At 52.9% G+C, this 16,131-nt stretch overlaps 1 protein-coding gene across 6 annotated transcripts in view; it reads right to left on the reverse strand.

Moving 5' to 3' along the window:
• Window positions 1-8,776: 8,776 nt before the first annotated feature.
• SSUH2 (ssu-2 homolog) overlaps window positions 8,777-16,131 on the reverse strand; it is a 66,128-nt gene continuing 58,773 nt past the window's right edge. For 5 of the 6 annotated variants that reach the window (XM_060022953.1, XM_060022956.1, XM_060022952.1 and 2 more), the window contains 2 exons: window positions 15,679-15,786; window positions 10,955-12,325 (listed from right to left, as the gene is read on the reverse strand). In XM_060022953.1, coding sequence (XP_059878936.1) covers window positions 11,630-12,325; window positions 15,679-15,786 — 804 coding nt within the window. In that variant the 3' untranslated portion in view covers window positions 10,955-11,629. The other variant, XM_060022955.1, reaches the window with a different exon arrangement.

Here is a 16,131-nt window from a genome sequence, read left to right on the forward strand (position 1 = left end):
GGAGCCCATGCAGGCTGGCCTCCCGGGGCGAGGGGAGCAAAGAGAAGAGATGCTGCCCACCAAGCATTAGGAGATTTCTTAATAATTTCTAACGGCAGCGTGTGTGTTCACAGGGAAGGCCCACGTCAGCCAGCACACCCTGAGCTTCCCTTGGGAAGTTCCCCACCTGGCAGTCTACGTTCCTTAGGCCCCTCTCACCTCAGCAACGCTATTTCTCTCCCTCTCTCCTGCCCTTCCTCCACCTGGTGGCCAGCTTTGTAAACCAGTCGCTCCCTCCCCAGCTGCAAACCCCTCCCTCCTTCATCATGCAGAGCAGTTTAGAGAGCATCCTGCCCTCTGGTCCAAGGGGTCACCACGCCTGTCTTCCTGACCATACAGCGCTCTCCTCAGGAGGCAACCTGGCAAACTATCTTCTCGTCTCATTTCACGTTGCTGTCATTCGCGCTGCACAGCTCAAACTCCTTATTCGCTGCAAAGCCTTATCTGGGGAGTGTTGCAAAACGTATTTTTCCCTAATTGATCTGGATAAACATGTGTCTGTCGATACAGATCCCATCCCTTCATGGATCATTTGCTGCGTCTCCAGCTATACACCCCAGGGCAACGCCAAGCAGGCTCAGTGGATCTGTCTTTGAGAAAGTCCTCTCCGAGACAAGCTGGAGGAACGAGAAAAATAAGCAGGTGCTTGGAGCTGGAAGGAGTTTCATGCTGGTATCATCAGATCTGGTCTGTCCCTGCAAGAATCTAGATCCCCTGGCACCCACCAAGAGACACAGCCCCGGAGCCACCTGCCCGGCGCCACGCCACACTGGCTCTGCAGCCCAGCTTGACCTCATTCTAAGTGACAGCTGTCCTCTGCGCACCCTCCTCTTTCATCTCTGGGTATCCGGCCTTGATCTACAGGCAGTGGGACGTGATGGGCACGAGTCTGAGCTCAGCCACACGGTGGACAGGTGACAGCAAGCTGGGGGCTCCGGGACGAGAGCACGGAAGCTGGACCCAGGGATGGTCGGGGGTCAGACACCAGGAAACGAGGCTGGGGATGTCCAAAGGGGTCCGTGCCCTGAGAAGTGAGGCGAGTCTGGGCTCTAGGTCATGGCTGGCTCACCAGGAGTCATCAGTTACAAGAGCGGACAGAGCTAGAATCAGAGGCAGTGACCTCACGGGCAATCGGAGCGGCCAGGGTGGCCAGGGAGGCAAAGACGGGGAAGGAAGCACTATGCTCCATGGAGGGAGGAGCTTCTTGGAACACGCAAGCCTTTTGTTTTTGTGGCCATGCTGCGCGGCATGTGGGATCTTAGTTCCCCGACCAGGGATCGAACCCGCGCCCCCTGCAGCGGAAGCGTGGAGTCTTAACCTCCGGACCACCAGGGAAGTCCCAAGCCTCCTCTGGGCTTAAAGGAGCTCCCTTCAAATCCACACAAGGGAACTAGAAACCAGAAGACCTGGCCCCAGTCCGACCTGCCACATGACTGCAGGCAGGAAGCTCAACCTCTGTGAACCTGTTTTCTCATCTTTGAAATGGGTCTTAAAGTAAATGGGCTTCAGAGGACTAAAAAGTGAATCAGACTGAGACGGCAGACAGAAAAACGTTTTGCAAATAGGCAGTTGGTAGCTCATATGGTTTAAAACGTTCTTTCCCGCCTAACAGGAGGGCCCCTCGAAGGAGCCGTCAATGCTTTATCCCAAAGTAGGAATGCATGGCGGTTGGGAGGAGGGACGAAGGATTCTGAGCCTGAGTACTGTGAATTTTAGATGTGACTGTGACCCTTACTCTTTAGGAAACCTGGAACAAGACATTTTGGGTTTCTCTGCATCTGTTTCAACATTTTTCGAGTGAGAAAAAGAATTCCAGCTTTCCCTCAGATCTAGAGTGAGGACCAAATGAAGACAAAAGAATTCAGTAAAATACAGTAACAGAAAGAGAGTAGTACCTACCCCTTAATAAGCACTTGCTCTGGGCCAAGCACTGTCTCACCTACGGCCCACAGCAACGCTCCCAGATGTAACGGTAGTAACAACGACAATCGCTGACGCTGGACTGATGACAGTACTCGTTACTGAGCACTCACCATGCACTAGGCCCCGTTCTAAGGGCTTTCCAGGTAATTCCTACCTCTAGCTCCCCCAGTGGCTCTAGGAGGAGTAGGTACTAATTAGCTCCCCATCCTGTAGCTGGACAGGCTGAGTTCACAGGCATTGATAAGCCAAGGTCACAGGGCCAAGCACGGCACAGCTGGGATTCACTCAGATGCAGGGCTGGTTCTCCAATGTATCATAAGTACATTGTGAGCGTGTGTGCTACAGCTATCATACACTGTCTGATACCTAAGTAATTCTAGTCCCGAGAATGATGGGCAAGAGAAGGATGACACGGGTTCTGTCAGTCACCTCGCCCGGGACAATGACACCAACAGGAAGCCACAGACAGGACCCTTATGTGCGTTCCAAAATGAAGCTCTGTTCCTGTGTAGCTGAAGAGGTGACCTGGAACCAACCCACCTGGAGAAACTTGGGGCCCAACCCTCTACCCAAGAAGAACAACTCACTTCCACTCAGCAGCTGCCCCCAGTCACCCTCGGGCTGCTCTGCCCACCCAGCCGAGGGCGGGCCCTAGACGGGGAGCCTGCTGTCGCATTGGCTGCTTTGCACATTTATCCCCAGGAGTGCCGGGGGCTCGCCCCTTCTCACACCCACACAGAAGCATACCAGCTACACCGGCACACTGCATGTGTACCCAGGATCAAAAGACAGCCTGGCTCTACGCCCGTGCTCTGTGACTTTGGGAGAGTGATTTAAACTCTCTGTGCCTCAATCTGCTCACCTGTAAGATGGGGATAAAGAAAGTCCCTCCTTGTAGAGAAAAGGGAACCGTCCTACACTGTTGGTAGGAATGTAAATTGGTGCAGCCACTATGGAGAATAGTACGGAAGTTCCTTAAAAAACTAAAAATAGAGCTACCATATGACCCAGCAATCCCACTGCTGGGTGTATATCCAGAAAAGACAAAAACTCTAATTCGAAAATATACATGCACCCTAATGTTCACAGCCGCACTGTTTACAATTAAACAACACATGGAAGCAACCTAAATGTCCATGAACAGATGAATGGATAAAGAAGACATGGTACATATATACAATGGAGTATTACTCAGCCATAAAAAAGAATGAAATAATGCCATTTGCAGCAACATGTATGGACCTAGAGATGATCATACTAAGTGAAGTAAATTAGACAGAGAAAGATAAATATCATATAATATCACTTATATGTGGAATCTTAAAAAATGATGCAAATGAACTTATTTACAAAACAGAAATAGACTCAGACATGGAAAACAAACTTATGGTTACTAAAGGGGAAAGGGGGGTACAGATAAACTAGGAGTTTGGGGTTAACAGATACACACTACTGTATATAAAATAAACAACAAGGACCTGTTGTATAGCACAGGGAATTCTACCCAATATCTTGTAATATCCTACAATACAGCAGAATCTGAAAAAGAACAGATATATGTATATAGGTATAACTGAATCACCTTGCTATACACCTGAAACTAACACAACCATACTTCAACAATAAGTAATCAACTTATTTCTGAAGTCAGTCAACTATACTTCAACAATAGTAATAATAATAATAAAGTTAGAGTTAAGGCTTTGAACAAGAGGACTGGTTTTCCTAAACAAACAGTACAGTTTAGGAATACCTTAAATAATCAATAGAGAGTGTTGGAGGATTACATTAATCATGATAAAGAAAAAAAAAACTCCCTCCTTCCTAGAACTGTTGAGAAGATTTAGAGTCTAACACGTATAAAATGGTTACAGCAGCACATGATAAGCTTAGTAAAGTCTTATATTTGCCATAATTACTCCCGGTTGCAATCAGTAAAAAAGCGAAACAGGAACTGGGAGGGGTTGCACCACCTCCCAAGGCTAGATTAGAGGAATCTCACAGAGCTTTGTAATATGACTGAGGTGGGAAGAGACAACAGTTCTGTCAGTATAACAAGGTTCAGACACTGGGCTGGGTCTCCTGCATGGAACTGCGATGACTGGCCACAAGCCCCTAAGGTGAGAGGCTTGGATTTCTACCAGGTACCTGGGGGCAGCCGAAAAAAAAAGAAACGAATGGGACTTCCCTGGCGGTCCAGTGGTTAAGACTTCACCTTCCAATGCAGGGGGTGTGGGTTCGATCGCTGATCAGGCAGCTAAGATCCCACATGCCTCGTGGCCAAAATACCAAAACATAAAACAGAAGCAATATTGCAACAAATTCCATAAAGACTTTAAAAAATGGTCCACATCAAAAAAAAAACAACAACAAGCAAGAAGCAGCGTCTCTCTCCTTCTGATCTCTTGCAGGAACCCGCAGCGCCACAGGGAGGGCAAGGATCAGACTGAAGGGTTACCCGGCACCCAGGGAGGGGGGTGAAGGTGGGCAGCTAGTCACCGAGCTACCTTCCTTCACAAGATGAGGGCCCCACTGTCTAGCTCAGGAAGCCGTCAGGAGCAGGCCTGGGGACAAGGAGTGACAAAGGCATGAGTCTCCCATCATGCTTATCGCTAAGTCACGGTCACATCTCCCTCCCCACCAAACAAGACAGAGCATGGGCTCTGGAGCCAGACTGCCCCCATCCAAATGTCCAAATCCCTGCTTCTCCCCTCGATGTGGGACTCTGACTTAACTCCTCTGGGCCTTAGTCGTTCCTCTCTCAAGTGGAGGTCCGGTTCATACTTCCCTTGCAGTACTGACATCAGACGACACGTCAGGAGCCCAGAGAGCATCTGACACGTGGGCAGTACTCCCGAAACGTTCACCACCATTTTGAACACCGAGGGTCCTTAAGGCGAGATCAGGGCCTGATCCACCTCTGCTTGCCCTGTCCCTTAGATTCGAGAGCTAATGTGTTGACCTGAAGTCCTAACTTCCAGTCCGGCATCTCAAGTCTGCCTTCCTAAGCGTCACTATTGACTTCCATGGTGTCTTTTTGGAAGGATAAAGCAGTTTTAACTGCAACCAATGAATAATGGAAGATATACTAAATACACCTCTGAAGAAACTTCCTGGAGCCACCCTGAGTTCCCTGAGATGACCCGATAGCCCAAGGACCGCTGAGAGTGAGGGGCCCTCACAGGTTCTGATTTTACCGGATAAGGCGCTCCTCCCGCGTGCGGGAGAAACGCTCTGAGGTTTCATGCGTGTGCACCTGTGGCACCCTGGTGGAGAGAGTCGAAGGCAGCAGGAAGCCTTGGAAACCGTGGAGGTTGTCTTTCCCACTCCTAACATGAAACATACGTGTGCAGTGCTGTCGTCTGCAAAGCTCTTTCCCATTCCCTGTCTTATATGAGCCTTCAAACAACCCTGCAAGGGAGGTAGGACAGGGATTCTCCCCACTTCACAGATGAAGAAACAGGTTTAGAGAAGGTCAACCCACGGTGAGCTAGGAACTGAAATTTCAGGCTCCAAGTTCTGATTCCAAAGCTGTTTTTTGACTCCAAGTGTCAATTTCCTGTTCTAGCCATTTGTAAGAATCATCTTGGGACGCTGGGTAAAACTACAGAGTCTCAGCCACTAAAACCCCAAATACCTAGGGCTGGGACTGGGAATCTGCATTTTCGACAAACTTTCTAGGTGACACTAAGTGCAGTCAGGTCCAGATACTCGGCCTGCCTTTTGGAAAACACTGCCTGATATCACACCACCTCAGACTCTGTGCTTAGACACCTTCCGAGTTTGTGTGGGTTGCTAGAACAGAGTATCATAGACAGGGCGGCTTACAAACAAAAGAAATGCATGTCTCACAGCTCTAAAGACTGGAAGTCCAAGACCAAAGGGCCAGCAAGTCGGCGTGTGGTGAGGGTCTGCTTCTTAGTTCAGAAACAGCCATCTTCTAGCTTTAACCTCACATGACAAGGGAGCTCCCTGGGGTCTCTTTGATAAGGGCACTGATCCCATAAATGGCAGCTCTGCCCTCATGACCTAAGCATCTCCCCAAGGCCCCACCTCCAAATACCATCACATTAGGGGGTTAGGATTTCAACATATGAATCTGGGGGGAACATTCAGTTTACAGCACCCTCCTTCTGCTCTACCCCCAATGCTAAGGGTCTAATCTCTTCCTCCCAACACGCGCCTCTCCCCGGATCCCCTCATACTACTAACAGCCCAAATCCCTTGAGAACTCGTGTGCCATGCATACCCTGCACACTATTCACTTAGTCTCCCCACAGCCCTAATGGTCAGTACTCCCGTCTTACAGATGGAGGCCTCTGGGCAAGCACGAGTGAGCTGCAAGCTGTGAACCCCAGGCCGTGACCACGGAGACCACACTGTGTGGCTTTGTGCCACCCTGTATCGCCCCATCCTGTGTCCCAGCCCCCTTAAAGTTCTGCCAGATTTTCTGATCATGGGACAAAAACAGATTGTCACTAAAATGACAGTGACTTATTCTGGCCTCAAAGATGAGCTCCCCATGTCCAGGTCCCATCTTTCTTTTAGCAGGAAATCCCAATTCCATTAGCTGATGGGGAAAAAGCAAAGACATGCCCCAGACTTGAAGACATAAAGACCAGCAGCAACACGCTCCTACAGCTTGGGGACCAGGCTAGAGGGAGGGGACCCCCAGTCTGAATGCCCCAGGGCCATTCTGCTCCAAAGTACAGGAAAATTATCAACTGCTTAGAGCACCGCTAGACAGAACATTCTATGGTGCCTTCCTCTACGCATGTTTCACTCTGAGGAACATACAATCAGAACATAAGCTCAGGTCAAAGGTTTAATTCTTTGAAGAAAAAAAAAAAAGACAGAAATTTCTCAGGATTGGCCTGTGGTCTGTTAGAGATGCAGCCCACCTCCCAGAACAGGAGCGAGAGGCTTGCCTGGCCGTGTCCCGTGGGCTCCCAGACGCCGGAGGTTGGAGGCGAGGAGGGGGCAGGTTTCTGGGAGGCCGCTGGGCCCCCCCCCCACCAACCACAGCAGCCCCACTTGATCTGTGAGCCGGGTGTATGTATCTGGGTCCCACAGATTTGCGGGAGAAAAGGTGAAATTTTAAAAGGAAAACTGGGATCAGATGCAACTCTCCAAAGTACACAATGAAAACTGAAGCCCCAGAGGGGCCTGAACGACTCGTCCAGGGCCACACAGCTGACAGGCCAGACTGGAATTAAAATCCGGTATTTTTTGTGTTAAATCAACGTGCGGCACCTCCTCCTAGCCCTTGGGTCACGCTTGGCGGTCATCACTGACACGCACCACTCTCACGTAAGGCAGTGACGAGCAAAAACCCAGCCGCCGGCCGGCCGGTGGTCCAGCGGAGGCCGAGACAAGGCAAATCAGGGACCAGTGCACGCGCACGTGCCCCGAGACATGAGCGCAGAGGAGGGGTCGCTGGATGCCGCCCACCCGAGGGCAAGGTGAAGACGCGGGGAAGTAGTGCGTGTGAGCTGAGCTGAAGGATGAAGAAGGGGAGCTGGCGGAATAGAGGTCACTCGCACTCACTCTGGTGCACGAGGGCCTGCTCACGGGTCACCTGGAGAGGCGCTGTGACAAGCATTCAGGCCCTGCCCGTAGCCACAAAGGAGTTTCCTTCTGGGAGGAGATGGCCTTTCCAGGTACTGAGCACCTACTGAGGCTGAGCTCTGCCCGCCTGATGTCTCTTGAACCCGCCCTGCAAAGCAAGTGGTATCATCCCATCTCACAGAGGAGGTAACTGAGGCTCAGCAAGGTTAAGAGAACTGCCCAGTGTCACACAGCTGATTAGCGGGCAGGGCCAGAATTTGAACCAGAATGTATATGCTCTTTCCACAATCCCTGACTATGAAATGTCAGCAAAAGGAGACTGGAATTCAAGCTGAACGTCCCAGCCACTGAATCTAGAAGGGTCTTTCCTGCTGAGAAACGTAATGCCACAGTCCTGACTGAGAAAACACAATTCTCTCATCACGCTCCGTATCAAGGGTTGCACATGAACTAGAAATTCAAGTTGGCTGTGGTACAACAAGCTGATAGGTGTTGAAGGCCAGGGACAGGGACCAGGAGAGAAGGGAGGAAAACCAGGTGGGGGAGGAAGTCCCTCCTGCCTTCTAAGCAGTGATCCTCTCCCCCTGGCAAGCAAACACACACACACACACACACACACACACACACACACACACACACACACCATGCACATGCGACATGCAATACACACAAATACACACACATCGTGCATGCATACACACCATGTGCACACACATATACACATGTGCACATGCTCATGCACAACTGCATGCACACATACACACACACAGGCACATTCACACACATGCTTGTAACCACTACCGCCATCCTGCCTCTTAGGCATCCTCATCTTGTAAAGCCACCTGACTCCCATGGATTCTTTCCTTATCCTCTGCTTACAGACAGCCTCTCCTCCCATCCTGTAGTCTCAGGGCAGAGACATCAGATCCGCGGGAAACCCTCACCAAGGCCTGAGCGGCTCCGGCCGCCAGGCAGAGGCCCAGCGTCTGCCAGTGACTGGTAAAGAACAGAGCTGGTGTTGTCCTTCGGCAGGGCCACAAAGAAACAGCCAGCCGCTTGAGGCTCACATCCTTCTACAGCAAAACTGAATCGGGACCAGAGCCACCCTGTGCAGTGGCCAGTTTGGGGGTTACAGCTGCCCTTGCATTCTGTTCTCCGCCCTCCAGGGACTTCAGCTGGGTCTGGGCTTACCAGCAACAGCCAACTCAGCCCTAGGATAACAGGCAGAAAGAGCAAATTAAGTCAGATCCTGGCTGCAGCAAAGGTCATAAAAACAGACAACACTGCAGGGGAAACCACGCAACAGTTATCAAACAACCGGAGGACCCAGTAACCATCTGGGATTTTGCCAGAACCACCAGAACTAAGGGGCCCTACGGCTGGTGGCTCACTGAGGCTCAATTAGAACAGTGTCCCCATGACCCACTTTATTCCAGCCAGATTTTCTTGCTGGGTCCAGTTCACATGCCAACAGCGTGTACGGGCCACGTGGCCTCAACCCTAACATACGTGAGGCTCCCTTTTTATCCTAAAATGACATTTAGACATAACCCACTTACAGACCATTTTTAAAAAGCAATTTAATGCCCAAACGGAAACATAAAGGAGAAGTAAGAAGAAAGCAGTGTTTTAATACATGTAGTTCAATCTGTGAGGCTCAAGCACGGCGGCCCGCGGAACCCCAACAAAGGCGCCAGAGGTCCACGTTTGTACGTGAGAGAAGGGGGAGGATCAGAAGCCGTTCCAAACAAGACACACCAGAAAATCAAAGAACAGAGGCGAACACCACATAAAAATCCGCACTGCATTCAGTAATAACCGATGAGACCTCGTAGAAGTAATTCCTCCGTGAGTGTCCGCGGTGTATCTGCTAGCCACGTAACACGTGGAATGCCACTCCACTGCGCTGACGTCCCCGAGCACTGCTGGATGGCCCGCTTTCCTGGGCTCCGTCCACCAATGATGGCAACAGCCAAAAACCGTCCCCTCCATTTGTACGAGGCCCCAGGGGAATGGCCTCAGACCACCCCTCCCCCACCTGAGCCTCCCCCAACCAGGCCTCTTATGTCCACGTGCTTCTACCCTATGGGGGACGAGGGCTGCAGGCCAGCAGGAGCTTGGGGATCAAGAGGGTACGGACTGGCCCTCCTGGGGTGCAGCACTCCCCTTCTGGGTGGGGGCAGGCATTGTGAGATGACAGGGACATCCGGTTACTCACAATCAGGTACACGGTGGCTCACGCAGCCCCCGAACCACCCCTCCAAAGCCAACCGGGCATTCAGTGTGCAGGGTGTCCCCTCCACCCACCCAGCCTCACTGCACCAGGTGGGAGTTCCTGCCTGGGACTGGGTACACAGGGTACCAGGTCACCTTCTACTCGGTGCGCAGGTTCTAAGGTCAGCACGTGATGTAAGAACCTGCATATACCCAAAACCACTCTCTAAAATTTACCCATGCACAGGCACCACGTTAGAGATTAGCATACAGACCCTTGGTCTATCCAACACAGCGGGTTTGTTCTCCAGTCTGGGAACAGATCTCTGTCTCTTTAATTGGGGCACACGTGTGGGGTGCTTACCCTGAGAGCCGCCATGCTGTGAGGAAGCCCACGCCGCATGCGGAGGCCCCATGTAGGTGTTCCAGCCGAAAGCCGCCATCGACCACCAGGCATCTGGGTGAACCAGCCTTCAGCGCCCCTGCCCTTGAGCCACCCCAGCCTTTGATACTTCCAGGTGAGGCACCAGATGTCATGGAACAGAGATAAGCCATCCCACCATGGCTATGTCTGAATTCCTGACCCACAGAATGAGGAGTAAAATGGTGTACATTTTTGCCTAAGTGCACTATTTGGTGTGCATAAGAGGCAGCTAATTTCTGTCTATCTTTCAACATTTCAGAATCACTCAGCTCCACAAAAGGCCCAGACTAGCAGAGACACACCAGAACTGAGACTGACCGAGGGAAAAGTAAAATCAACCCCACGCTCAATCAGGGCTTTAGTTCACAGGCCAGAGGCAAAGCCCCCACTGCTTAAGTTATTTCTCCTAAAGCAATGTGTGTAGATGAATTCTTGTAGCTTAGACACGTGATAGATTCTACCAGACGGGCTCCAGAAGGACTTGTAGCTTGACAGAGGAGCTGAATTCTCTGGAAGGACACACCCGGGTTTGCATGCAATTGTCCAGAGGAGCCAACAGTGAGTCAACTCAGAGACCTCAGCCAATCTCCTGGGCAAACGTAAGTGGCGGGCTCTGGGGGCAGATGTGCGACGTCAGATGATGGTGCAGCCACAGCAGTACCTCTCGGGGTAATCCACCACGTACACTTTGTGGTCGGTGCCGTAGATGTAGTAGACGTACGTCTTTCCTTGGTACCAGTAACGAACTTCCGTGAGGGGGACCAGTTCAATGGTCTGGCGCTGAGGAAACAATTGGCCAAGAAAAACCTCAGGGTTCTGTTCAAGTCACTCGCCTGCTCAAGAACCTTCAGTAGCTCCCTACTACCTGTGGAATGAAGTTCAGGCTCTGGACTTGGCGTTTTGCCTCCAACCTGCTTCCCAGATGTATCTCTTACTACGCCTCTTCACATACCCTAAGCTCTGGCCCAAACCGACTTCTCGTCTTTAACCACCACCTCATTCTAAGTTTCATGAAGCGGTGGGGTGGGGGGAGGGGGCGCACAGGCAATCCCCAGGGGAGTTGCAGGATGTATGGAACTCCACCAGCCAAACAGGACATCTTCCAGAAGCGGTAATTTTTAGATGGGAGGGTGGACAGAGTGGAGTGGAGAAAAGTGGAGGACAAAGTCATTTTAAAAATTTTTCTATTAAAACAACCATGGAGATGTTAGGGAATGTATTATGCAATTTGAATTAAATTTTAAGATAAAATGTTGACACCAAAGAAATTCCAAAGTTTGGTGGGCTGCTTCAGGCTATTTTCTCAGACGCTTCCCTCCCTGCACCAGAGTTTTGCATCAACCCTCCTTTGAGAAAAGTCTTTCTCAAGTTTTCCCCTCCTTTCACACATGGGGAAACTGAGGCCCATGGAATTTCAAGCTTGCAAGATCATCCAGGTCAAGCCCCACCTCCTGGCTGGACCTATTTCAGGCTCAAACCTCCTCCCTGGCATCCCTGTCTACTCGAGAGCCCGGGGCACTCACTCCCCCCATGAAGAGGGGTCCTAAATCCCTTGTTCTCTAGCCCCTTCTCGGAGCACTTACTCAACAATCTTCCAGAATCACGGGGCAGTGAACGGGATGCCCTGCCGCCTCGGAGCTGACACTGACTCCTGCTGAGACACCAGGTCATTGGCTTTGGCACTGATTTGTTACGGAAAACTACGGGTGCAACCCACAGAGCAAAGTGACTCCTCAGCCCCAGCAAAGCTTTCTCGGGACGTACCGTGGGCCAGGCTCGGTGCCCAAACCCTAAGTTCTTGTGCACAAGCTGCTCGCCTGTCCCAGACTCAGATGTGGGGACCCCAACCCCGGAGGGAGGTGGTGTGCTTGGCCCAGGGTCAGACCCTCCTACTTGCAGGAAGATCCCCTCCTTGGGAAAAGAGCCCAAGTCCTCTTGTGGGAGATGATGGTCCTGAGGCCCCTGGGGAAAGTGGGGAACAGGCCGGGAGAGGATGTTGAGCAGAGGGCTCCCTACGCTGGGAGGTGCGGGTGGGAGGGGTGGCAGAGGGAGTGACACTGTAGCAGGAGGCGGGGGACTCAGGGTCAGGGCACGCACTTCCCATGAAGCCGTCTGCGTGACCTCCCACTTCCTCTCTCTGGGCCTCCGTTTGTTCATCTGTGAAATGGGTACAAAAACGTCTATGTCACGGAGTTGTTGAGAAAACCAAATGAGACGGTGAGTTTTCTCCGTGTGCCGGAGAGCGGCCTCCAAGGGGGATAACTACGGAACGAAAAGGTAGACGATCCCTCTTGCCATGTTGGCACAGGAGACCCAACATGGGAACCACGGGGCAAGAGGGGAGGGGAGCCAACCTCTGCTCAGAAAGCCTGGGCCGCGGGTCAGACCACTCTTGTTTCCAAACTCTTCTACTACCCGACACAGAGCAAAACCACAGCAGCCCCACCCCACGTGCCTCCATTTGGATTCTAAAAGTCTCCAGGTTGGGGACCACAGGTTGCCCAGGACATCAACGGCCATCCAGTGGTCATCTCGTAATCAGACGTGTATCTGCTGGAACCCCTTGACTGTGCCCCTGGGACGAGCAGATTCCAGGTCTGAGAGGAGGGGCCGGGGCCCCTCCCTGGATTCTACTCGCTAACTTCCCAACCCTGAACAAGATATCGGTATGAACCTTTGTCTGTAGATCCTGGGCCCAAGGACGATTTAGGACAAAGAGTCACAGAAATGGCCTCTTCTCCCTTTATGCTCCCTTTTAAAGAAACATGCACGTCTGCCCCTGGTGCACCCCTCCCCGCTCCAGGTCTGGTCCACAGATGGCTTGTGTCGCCCGAGACGGGGCTGTACCATCAGGGAAAGCCCAGGAGCCCCAGGGTCTAGACGGAGGCCTGCCGCCAACATGCAGTGTGATCTTGGGCAGGCACTGCCCCTCTGCCAAATGAAGGGTCCAAAAAGGACTCAAAATTGTCAGCCTCAGCAGCAGAAACGTCCCAGGAGAGCACCTGTGTCCGCAAGCTGCTGCAATCCTGCCTCGTCCTCCGGCCAGTCCTACAGTAGTCCTACAGGACACAGCTCACTACTGGGCGGTCTTCACTGTAATGCCCACCAGACTGTACCAGGGCTGCAGAAGCAAGGCCCCTTAGAGACCGGGCTGGGTCCTCCGTGGATGGGGCTGAAGAACAAACGTCAGCTCCAGGCAAACAGCCGTTGAGGTATGGCTGACACTCAGAGCGTCACTACCCTCACCGCCCCCTTGTCTGACCCTCTTCCTGTTCCGGCTCCCCCACCCCTTTACCTGTTTCCCCTGGGAGCCCTTCCTTAACAAATGTCTTGGGCTTCCCTGGTGGCACAGTGGTTAGGGAGCCGCCTGCCAATGCAGGGGACACAGATTCGAGCGCTGGTCCAGGAAGATCCCACACACCGTGGAGCAACTAAGCTCTGAGCCTGTGCTCTAGAGCTCATGAGCCACAACTACTGAGCCCATATGCCACAACTACTGAAGCCCGCACACCTAGAGCCCATGCTCCACAACGAGAAGCCACCGCAATGAGAAGCCCGCGCACCACAAAGACCCAACGCAGCCAAAAATAAAATAAATTGATAAAAAATAAAACAAACGGGCTTTGCTGGTGGCACAGTGGTTGAGAGTCCGCCTGCCGATGCAGGGGACGCGGGTTCGTGCCCCGGTCTGGGAAGATCCCACATGCCGCAGAGCGGCTGGGCCCGTGAGCCATGGCCGCTGAGCCTGCGCGTCCGGAGCCTGTGCTCCGCAACGGGAGAGGCCACAGCAGTGAGAGGCCCGCGTACCGCAAAAAAAATAAATAAATAAACAAAAAATGACTTGCACACGGATCCTCGTCTCAGAGCTGCTTCTGCGGAGCCCAACCTAACGTAAGGTCCAACCGCGCCCCTTTTACAGATGAGGACATCGAGGCCCGTGAATGGAAGGGCCAGGAGCCATGACTATGTGCCAGAGCTGGGAAGCAGGACATAACCTGGGAAGTGACTCGCCCCTGCAGTGTCTGCCAGGCGGAAAGGGCGCTGCCTCGTCCGGCTGATAGCCCTGCAAACCTACGCTGGCTTTCACAGTCGCTTGTGTGCCTTGAGTGCGGCAGATAATAACACTTCCCTTGGAGTTGGGAAATCTGAGTTCTACTCTTGGGCTCTTCCACTGAAAAGCTGTGTGACCTTGCCTAAATTACTTCCACTGTCTGGGCTTCCTCTGATTTATCGGCAAAGTCATGGGTTTGGACTAGACCAGGGGTAGCCGAGGATGCCCACAGGCCAAAGCTGGCCCAGCAGCCCATACAGTGCTCTTAGCATTTTTTAAATTTTGCTTTCAATATTGAAAAACTGGAAGATTTCATGTAAAAATGTGTATTTCAGAAGGTCTGAAATCTCTGCCCCTGCACTGCACAGAGCTGAGGAGAGGCGGGGCCCTTTGGATAAGGGGGCCTCCTACCCACAGCACCCCCCACCGAGGACTTTCAGTTTGCAGTGCCCCCGTTTCATCCTCTCTGAGGTGCATTCCAGCTCCAAGACGGTCATTATTAATTTTAAATTAAATGCATCCTTTTCTCTCCTGCAAACAGGGTAAGCGTGCAGGAAAAGAAGCGGAATACTCATTGCAAAGGGAACGGAAGGCACAGGGACATTTTGAGCACCGGGTTCCACGCACTTAAAGCAAATGATCTCATCCCTACCAAGCCCTCTGAGGCGGTAGTAATATCTTTTTCACGGGTGAGAAACTGAACTTCAGGAAGGCGTTTGTAGCTGGCCCGGGACCACTCTGGGACGTGGAAGAGCCAGGATCTGCGCCCAGTTTGTAAGACTCGGACCCCCGACAGAGCCCTCACGGAGTTGAGGCGCTGGGCTTTCCCTTGCCAACCCCCCGCCCCATCTTCCATCCCAGTTTCCTTTAACCCCGACCCCTGCCGCACACGCCCCGCCCACCGCGGCTCCTGGGGACGCGACGGGCACCACCGCCACCTAGTGGCCAGCAGGATAACAGCCGCACAGCAGCGCGGGCCGTCAGCCCTGCCCTTGGGGGCCTGGGATTTGGGAAGTGCCCCGGGGGGCCGGACGCTGGGTTCCAAACCTGCCTTGCACCCTATATCTCGAGCTTTCCCTCCCCTTCCCTGAATACCGGGGGGGTGAGAATCGAAACGACACTGAGCCACATTCCTGCGTGAAACCCTGTAAGCTCCCTGTCGCTCGCAGGATATAACAGTCCAAACTTCTCCCCGTGGCCTTATGTCTGACCAGCCCTGCTCTCTGACCTCCGGTCACTCTGGCCCCACGTCAGTGCCTAGTACCTCTGTGCTCCTCCGACTGGGGCTCCCCCCTCCCCCCCTTCCTTCTGCCCTGCCACTCTCAAGAAGGAACCTCCCCACAAAGGGAGGGGCCCGTTCCCTCCTTTACGTCCACGGGGACAGTGTCCTGGAGCCCCAGCAGACCGGGCACCTCACCTTCCACCAGCCCCGGTCCCCACCCCACCCCCCTCAGCTCACCTGCTGCAGGACGCGGGCTCGGGAGGCCAGCGCAGCGCTGTGCTCGGCGATACCCCGCTGGGAGGCCAGAGAGATTTCCCGCAGGGGGAAGTCCACGATGGGGTACACCTGGGGGGAGACGCAGACCACCTGACCCGGAGCCTCAGCACCTGGAGCCTTGGAGGGCTGATGGGAGCACGAGGCCGGAAAGGGACGGGCCCGGGCCAGGGGCGAGCGGGATGGGTGGGGCTTGTTAAACCCAAGCGGACCATTGATCATCCACCTTATAGCGTCGGGAACTCCAGCCAATAAACGAGGGCCGTAGACAGACTACCCGCCCACCCGGCGCGCCTTCCCTGCTGCCTAACTCAGGCTAGGATTGGGCGCAGGGTTTCCTAAAGGGGTGATGCCTGAAGTGAGCCTTTAGAGAGCCTAGTGATTGGGGCAAAGAAAGGAAGCTGAGGACTATTATGA

Source organism: Delphinus delphis, chromosome 10 (genome assembly GCF_949987515.2).
Source record: "Delphinus delphis chromosome 10, mDelDel1.2, whole genome shotgun sequence".
In the NCBI taxonomy this organism is placed as follows: domain Eukaryota; kingdom Metazoa; phylum Chordata; class Mammalia; order Artiodactyla; family Delphinidae; genus Delphinus; species Delphinus delphis.